General features: G+C 36.3%; 1 protein-coding gene across 1 annotated transcript; it reads left to right on the plus strand.

The window, feature by feature from the left end:
* The first annotated feature begins 4,642 nt into the window (after window positions 1-4,642).
* LOC143274095 (olfactory receptor 7G2-like) lies at window positions 4,643-6,581 on the plus strand. Its single transcript, XM_076575555.1, has one exon. It carries the CDS (start codon window positions 5,643-5,645, stop codon window positions 6,579-6,581), a length of 939 nt encoding a protein of 312 aa, XP_076431670.1. The 5' UTR covers window positions 4,643-5,642.
* The last annotated feature ends 2,594 nt before the right edge of the window (window positions 6,582-9,175 follow it).

Raw genomic sequence — 9,175 nt, forward strand, 5'->3', positions numbered from 1 at the left:
TAATCCCACAGGAAACAGGATCATAAATATATAAAGATAATTTCAACTAAATTTGAGTACAAGACAAGGATGTCCACTCTTCCCATGCATATTCAACATAGAACTAGAATTCTTACCTAGAGCAATAAGACAACTGAAGGGCAACAAAAGATAAAAAGAGGAAAGAAGTCAAACTATTGTTAGTTATAAATAATATGCTTTTATATATAAAAGACCCTAAAAACGTTACTAGGAAACTTGTACCGATAACAAACACTTTCTGCAAAGTAGCAAGATATAATATTAACACAAAATTATTTCAACAACATTTCTATACACATAAGACAGAGTGAGGAAAAAATCAGGGAAATAGTACCTTTCCCAATAGTCTCAAATCATATATTTTGGGAGTAACTCTAATCAAGCAAGTGAAAGTCTTGTATAATAAAAAAATTAAGACACTGAAAAAAGAAACTGGCCAGGTGGTGGTGGTGCATTCTTTTAATCCCAGCACTCGGGAGGCAGAGGCAAGAAGATCTCTGTGAGTTCGAGGCTAGCCTGGTCTACAGTGTGAGTTCCAGGAAAGGCACAAAGCTACACAGAGAAACCCTGTCTCAAAAAACCGAAAAAAGAAAAGAAAAGAAAAGAAAAAATAAACCGAAGAAGGTATACAAAGGTGGGAAGATGACCTATGCTTATGAATTAGTATAATTAAAATTAAACTAAAATTGATTGTAGTAAAATTGACCATCCTACCAAAAGCAGTCTACAAGTTCAAGACAATCTCTATCAAAATCTTAATATAATTCTTCCCAGAAATTGGAAAGACAATTTTTAGCTTCATATGGAAACACAAAAAATTCAGGATAGTTAAAATAATTCTAAATAATACTTGAAACTGCCAGAGGTATTAGTATCCCAGATCTCAAGCTGTACTACAGAACTACAGTAAAAAAAATAACATAGTAAAGCAGACACCTTGGTTAATGAAATCAATTCGAAGATTCAATCATAAATCCATACATTTATGGACACCTTATTTTTGACAAAGAATCTAAAAATACACATTGTAAAAAGACAGAATATTCAACAAATTGTGCTGGCTGGCCAACTGGATGGCTGTATGTAGAAGAATGTAAACAGATCCTTATTTATGCCCTTGCACAATTGCATTCCAAATGGATAGAGGACCTAAACATAAGGTCAGATAGAGTGACTCTTATAGAAGAGAAAGAGGAGAATCATCTTATACTCATTAGCACAGGAAAAGACTTTCTGAACAGAACACCAATAGTGCAGGCACTATGACCAACAATTAATAAATAGGGCATCATGAAACTGAAAATCTTCTATATAGCAGAAAATACCATCATTTGGACAAAGTGTCGGATTACAAACTGGGAATGGGAAAGATTTTTACTAATCACACATCTGATAGAGTGCTGATATCTAAAATATGTAAAGAACCAAAAAAAGTAAAGAAAAAGAAAGAACTGGACATCAAGAAACAAATAATGTAAGTAAAAAATGAGATACAAAACTAACCAGAGAGTTTTGAAAAGATTAACCACAAATGGCTTAGTAACACTTAAAACAATGTTCAACATTTTTTGTTTGTTTGTTTTTTTCCAAGACATGGTTTTCCTGTCCTGGATCTCACTGTGTAGACCAGGCTGACTTTGATCTCATAAGGATCCACCTGACTCTGCCTCCAGAGTGCGGGGATTAAAGACATACACCACCACTGCAAGGTTTTCAACATTCTTAGTGATTAGCAAAATGCTAGTCAAAACTACTTTGAAATTTCATCTTAGAGGAGAGAATGACCAGAATGAATAAAACAAGTGACAGCTCATCTGGACAGGATGTGGAGTAAGAGGATCACTTATTCACTATTGGTGGGAATACAAACCTGTGCATCCATTATGGAAATCATTGTGATGACTCTCTAGGAAGATCAGAATAGATTGACTCCAGGATCCGTCTATAGTATCTTGGGGCATACACCAAAAGGACTCTATATCCTACTTCAGAGAAACTTGTTCAACCATGTTTACTGTTCGTCTATTCATAATAACTAGAAATTGGAAACAGCCTACCTATCCATCAATGTATGGATAGATAATGGATAAAGAAAATGTGGTACATTAACATAATGGGTTATTACTCACATATAAAAAATAAAATTTTCTGGTAAATAGATGGAGGTAGAAAAAATTGACTTGAATGAGGTAAGACAGACCCCAAAAGACAAATATGATATGTATCTGCTTAATTGTAACTGTCAGCTATTAGGTCTTTTATAAGCTGTTGGGGGATATTTGATCACACGGTGAACCCCAAGTTTGCATTTGTGTTAGTTAAATAAAATTAACTTTGGGTCACGAGGCTGGGTTAGCAACTAGTTGACAGTAATCATAGAGCACTGGAGAGCATCTGGAAGAGTTAGAGAGATGACCAGAATCAGTAGGGAGGGATTTGGAGTGGCATGGCTTTTTTTGTTTGGTGGAGCATAAGGACACTCTCTTTTGGAGACGCCAGAAAGGAGAAGCTAGCTAGGTGCTACTGAACCTCTCTGAGCTAGCAGGATTTCACCCCAATGTTTGAATCTTGAGTCTTCTTTATAAACAGGCCAATAGAGATTTAGTGAAAGCAGTGTTTAGTGGCAGCAGCAGAGCCAATGCCTGCAGGAACACAAGTCCCGCCAGGCTGTTGCTTAACAGCCAGGCTGCTGTCAGAGAAGAGTCACAGTTACTGGCTGAAATAGCAGTAGATTAGGCACAGTCACTGTGCCAAAGATAAAACAACAATAAGCAGTCTGCAATCAGTATAACTGTAGAGTTTAAGTATAAAGTAAGTGACAAGGTAATGGAAAGCCCTCCCTAGAAAGGAAAAACAGAGTACACAGTTATAGATACATGGGGAAGTGGTGAACTGGAATGGGAGGATCAAAGGCATGTGGGGAGGGAGAGGATAGATAAGTGAGGGAATATAGGCAGGGATAGTTAAAACTAAGAGACATTTGAGGGGTCATATGGAAAACTAGCAGAGTAGAAACTTCTTAAAATACACACATATGAAAGAAATCTAAGTGGAATCACTAAACAGCAGGGGAGACAAAGCCAAAACTAGTCACCTCTTGCCAACAAATGAAATCTCTAGTGCCATATATGGGTTACATCTAATCAAGTTGTTGGTCAGAAGGTCCATACGGAAACCCCCAAATAGTCCAGGCTATTGCAAATGTTCTCCACTATAATAAATCTATAAAACCTATAAGATGATGTCTGAATTCTAATCAGATGAGGTATGAACGTATAATAGCTATAATGGAATCTGGTGGCTTAGCTTTTTAATGATCACTTCAGCTAGTTTTAGTGGTGCAGGGCTATAATCATAACCATTTGGTATAATGTTGTACTAAGGTTGGGTATTGAAAGCAAACTTAGATAGACTTGCTTCAGGTGCATCTTGGGCAATTTTGTGTGTGTGTGTGTGTGTGTGTGTGTGTGTGTGTGTGAAACTCAGTGGTAAAATTCATGAGGAAGACTTTGTGTGATCCTAATTTAAATCTCTAGTACTAAATAGACAAATAAATTCCTCAATTTAGTTCACAGTTGTCTTCCATGAAGAAAGCTGTTGTATACAATAATGACAAAATAAAGGAATAAAATTATTTGCTCAGTGTTGTCATGCTTTTAATGTTATAGATGGTGATCTACTACTAAAACATTTAGGTAGGAACACTTACATATTGCATATTAGCAGAGCACTTTTATAGTTGATATTGTAAAAGAGAATAACCATGTATTAGCTATTGTTAGCTTAGCACATATGAGCTGCAAATGACTTGTTTATTCTGATTTAATGCCCTAGCTCAGATGGTTTTGGAGGAGTACAAGGTACATCTATCACAAAGTAACTGGACTCAGTCTTTCAATAAGTTCCTGAATATAGACATTCCAAGAATTAGAGAAGAGCATGAAAGATCATGTATATATATGAAAGATCACACATACACACAGAGACAGAGACAGAGGGAGACAGAGATAGAGATACACATGGAGGAGACACATCATAAGTCTTAGAAATGTAGTTCAATGGGAACAAGACTGAGCTATGGAAAGTTTCACTGATTTCCCCCTACTCCGACCGATTCCAGAAAGCCTGGTGGGTAGAGATGAATTATAAGGCTGATTTGTTTGCTTGCTCTAAGGGTATTAATCACATTTCTTCCTGTTCTCTGATTATGGCTCATCTTTGAATAAAACAATAGCCAAAAAGAAACCAGCTAAGCAAAATTTAAAAAATCTAAGCAAACATTCCTAAACAACAAACCCCTAAATTAAACACATTGTCTTCTTCCTTGAGCAGAATGATTACAAACAATTGTGAAATAATTGATGTTTCCTAAATATAATGTGTGGGATCATGGTACTTTAATATGTTTTACTATCAGCAGTGATCATAAGAAACAGACAAGAAATCTACTTCAGAGAAAGACAAAAGTTAAGATTCAATCAACAGAAATGATGCACAAGGAAGATAAACTTGTTTGAATTTTTATGATAATTGCAAACTTGGACATATATATATATATATATATATATATATCATATTTTTTAAAAATAGTATAGGATCCAAGCTAAAATATATCATGGAAATGATAAAGAATTTTTAGTTTGTAAAGAATGTTACAAGGAATGTATGAAGTTTATGAAAACAGTGGTATATTTTATGTATGAAAAACTAAAGTGTGGGAGGAAACTCAGTTGTGTTCATATGGTCTCCAGGATCAGAGAACTGTCCAAAACTCTTCACTATTGTTAGTCTTGATCTTCAAGTATATGAACTCCTGGGTTTAGAATAAAAGTCATGCAGTTGTTTTAATGAGGAGCTTTGGACATTGAGTCTCTTGAGATTGAGACAATGCATTCAGCTTGTGACCTACTCCAAAGCACTTCAGATATTAAAATAGCGTGGATTTGGTTCAGCAGTAATTCATTTTTAGCCAGGAACATGTTCTTTCATGTAGTCTTTGCATTCCTAAGGTAGAGTTGTTCCATTTGCAACATACAGGTGAGATAATTATATCATTCTTGTTGAAGCTAGAGAAGAAATACAGACCCTACAACTAATTTATAGAAAAGAAGGATGGTGTTTTAGGAGATAATCAATCTTGTGAGTCAGAACAGCATACATAAGATGAGTAGAGACAATTCCACACAATTGTATTCCTATTATCAACATAGTCCATCACTATTACCCTGAATCTTTTGACTGAGACTTAATCTGTGTTGTCTTTTTGTTCTTATCCTATTGTAATGGGAGCTGAAATTTCATTTAGAGCAGAGAAAAAAACCCATTCTCAAATACAAAGTCTCCTAATATATATTTGGGCATGTGTATGCATTTTTTGTGATGATACTGGACAGGATATTTTGAATGTATATTGATTACTAGATAGCCATAACTCGGTGGGAGAAACTGGATGGTATTGAATTCAAACTGATTTCCTCATATTCCACTCCTGATGGCTACCTTGGAAAGACCAAGGCATGTATAAGGTGGCTTCCTAACAAATATCACTTTATTCTGCTGCTTGTAGTTCATGTGTTTCAATAACTTCTTACCCCTCTTTTTCCTTAAGGTTCACGTATAACATGGATGTTGAAAACAAATCAGTCACTTCTGAGTTTTTTCTTCGTGGACTGACAGATGATATAGAGCTGCAGCCCCTCATCTTTGGCACTTTCCTATGCATGTACCTGACCACAATATTTGGAAACGTTCTTATGATGTTGGCTATCAATTGTGACTCCCATCTCCACACCCCCATGTACTTATTTCTCTGTCATCTCTCTTTTAATGACTTGTATTTAGTCAGTATCACAGTTCCAAAGATGCTGGTGAACATACAAACACAGGATCAGAGGATCAGTTATGCAGGCTGCCTCAGCCAGGGCTTCTTTGTTGCTGTTTGCACCGTCTTTGAGTGTTTTCTCCTTGGAGTAATGGCCTATGACCGCTATGTAGCCATTTGCTACCCTCTAAGATACACAGCACTCATGAACCCCTGCTTTTGTATTAATCTGGTTCTTATCTCTCTATTCATTAGCATTGTGAATGGTCTGCTGCATAGTCTGATGATGCTCCACTTGTCCTTCTGCACTGACCTGGAAATCCTCCACTTCTTCTGTGAAATTGCACAAGTCATCAAGCTGGCCTGTTCTGACAGCCTCATTAACAGCATCCTGATATTTGTTACAGCTGCTGTTTTTGCTGGCATTCCTCTGTTTGGAATAATTTTCTCCTACATTCACATTGTGTCTACAGTATTGAAAATGCCATCATCAGGAGGAAAATACAAAGCCTTTTCCACTTGTGGTTCTCATTTGTCAGTTGTTTCTTTGTTCTATGGGACAGGTTTTGGTGTATACATTACCTCAGAGGTAATTGATTCATCCAGGGATATTGCAGTGGCTTCAGTGATGTATTCCATAGTTCCTCCAATGATGAATCCCTTTATCTATGGTTTGAGGAACAGAGATATGAAAGAGGCACTAAAGAAAGTTATTGGCAGGACAGTGGCTCTTCTATGATGTGTGGTAAACCTTGGTCTTGAATTTCCAGAGTAAGTCAAAGTGACAGGATTGCTGGTGAGGCAAAATGCCTGCTATTTTTACTTTTCACCTGTTTTGCTTTGATTTTAGTTCCTTGAAATTGAACACTGGAGTTAATTTTAATATAATTCTAGTTTATTTTATGTTTGGGTATTTTGCCTGAATGTATGTAAGTGTATCACATACATGCCTAGTGCCCATATATCCCAGAAGAGAGTGTTAGATCCCTTGGGATCAAAGCTACAAAGGGTTGGTTCCTGCCGAGTAGGTGACGGGAATTTAACCCAGGTTCTCTAGAGGAGGAGACACTGGTATAACCACAGAACAATTTCTCTAGCCCACTACAGTTTTATTTTTATTAACATGTATGTGTGCATTGTGTGCATATATACACATATATACACATGTATGCAAGTAACTACTGAGGCCAGCTGAGGGCTTCAGATCCCCTTGAGCAGAAACTATGGTGATTGTGAGCTGCTCAACAATAGTGCTAGAAAACAAATCTCTGGAAAACAGCAAGCACTCTTAACCACTGAGCGATTTCTTCAGCTCCCATTGACACATGGTTTTAATCCTCTAAGCAGAATTTCTCTTTTTTTCAAGTTACCAAGAAAGGTATTGTGAAGAAGAGTTTCTATTTTTAGCCGGTATATGTGTGTGTGTGTGTGTGTGTGTGTGTGTGTGTGTGTGTGTGTGTGTGTGTGTGTGATCTCTTTCTTGGGAAACTCCCATGACTATCTTGGACACAGGTCTGTGAAGGAAAGAAGTAGACTTGGGCAACCTGTGAAAATATCACTTCTACAAATCTTTAGCTAAGTGACTTTCTCTTCATTTTATTATTGATAAGATTTTTATTAGTTGGCGAACAAACATGTTTGAGTTGATTGTGACATATTTCAAATTTATTAATGCATATGACGACTTTTAAAAATTATTTTAGAATTTCATAGCCATTTTCAATATCTCTCTATATAATAGACATTCACTGGAACAGGCAATCCAGTAAAGCCTATATCCCTGAAGAAAACTGACTGTTGCTTAGAACTTATACATTAAAACTATAAATATTAGTACCTTTTATTAAAAGCATGTCTGACTTACAGAATATCTAGGAACAAAGAATAGGGGTCCCCCATCCTCACACAGTGAACATATACTTGGAATGGGTTCTCTTTCAGTTTCCAGAGGAGGAAGAAAATGTAACTGTTATATCTCAGAATAATGATAGATACACAGAAACATATGTCATCTCGGCTTAGCAGTAATGTTTTAATGGTTAAACTAGATTTCATTTCTCTAGTTTACTAAATGTCGTGCCTCCATGCATGTAAAAACCTGTTTCAACATTTGTTTTTCTAATATGAAAATTGGTTACTTCTTGTATGATAAATTAGAAAAAAATTTACCTGTAGAAGATGAAATTATATATGTGGCCTCAAATGTAAGTAAGTGTTTTATTCTAATATAAAATTACAGAAGACACAAAAAATAGGAGGCATGATAATCAAGGGGAAGGATTATGTTGATATATTTGGAGTTGATTATGAGTATCTGATCATTGATTCATTGAAAAGTACTATTTGCACAGGGTATAAGACATTCTATCACCTTCACTAATACATTTTATTGTCAACTTGACTGCATTTGGAAACACTGGATACACCACTGGATATTCCTTTTAAGGGAATATTGAGAGGTTTTTAACTGTGGAGGGAAGATATAACTTGAAGGATACTATCCCAGGGGCTCATGTCTCAGACTAAATAAAGTAATAGAAAGGAGAAAGCACTCTGGCCTCTGCCATCCCCCTTTCCCTGCTTATTTACGTGTAGATGTGGGTGACCTCTATTGCCACACATATCCACCATGTTGGACTATGCCCTAAAACAATAAATTTTAGCTAGAGTTTTCCTGCCTTGCCCACAGTCAGGACAAATCTTTTTCACCCACCAGTCCCACAGCTCTCAGACCCAACCAAGTAAACACCGAGACTTACATTGCTTACAAACTGTATGGCCTTGGCAGGCTTCTTGCTAACTGTTCTTATAGTTTAAATTAATCCATTTCCATAAATCTATTCCTTGCCATGTGACTCTTGGCTTACCAGCATCTTTACATGCTGCTTGTCATGTCGGTGGCTGATAGTGTCTCCTCCCTCCTTCCTGTTCTCTCAATTCTTCTCTCTGTTAGTCCCACCTATACTTCCTGCCACACTACTGGCCAATCAGTGTTTTATTTATTGACCAATCAGAGCATTTGACATTCAGACCATCCCATAGCAATAAATCCCAAATAACCTTCCTCCTTCAAATTATTTCTTGTTAGATATTTAGTCACAACAATGAGGAAAGTAACTAACACATAACTCCTATAAATATGTAGTGAATTTCTTGATATAAATTTGATTGTTTAGACGTTGAATCTTAAAAGGTTGTAATAAAAACATTTACTGAAATGTAAATCCTAGTCAGGCTCAGTTTCTGTGGGAGCAAAGTATATAATACATGTTTAGATAACATGAATGCTTTTTTCAGACACTACCCTTGTTGATTCATGAATGCATTGAATGT

Source organism: Peromyscus maniculatus, chromosome 7 (assembly GCF_049852395.1).
Source record: "Peromyscus maniculatus bairdii isolate BWxNUB_F1_BW_parent chromosome 7, HU_Pman_BW_mat_3.1, whole genome shotgun sequence".
Taxonomy (NCBI): Eukaryota; Metazoa; Chordata; class Mammalia; order Rodentia; family Cricetidae; genus Peromyscus; species Peromyscus maniculatus.

Bases quoted from the DNA above. Each gene is read 5' to 3' on its own strand.
- LOC143274095 (XM_076575555.1), top strand. From the start codon at position 5,643: ATGGATGTTGAAAACAAATCAGTCACTTCTGAGTTTTTTCTTCGTGGA.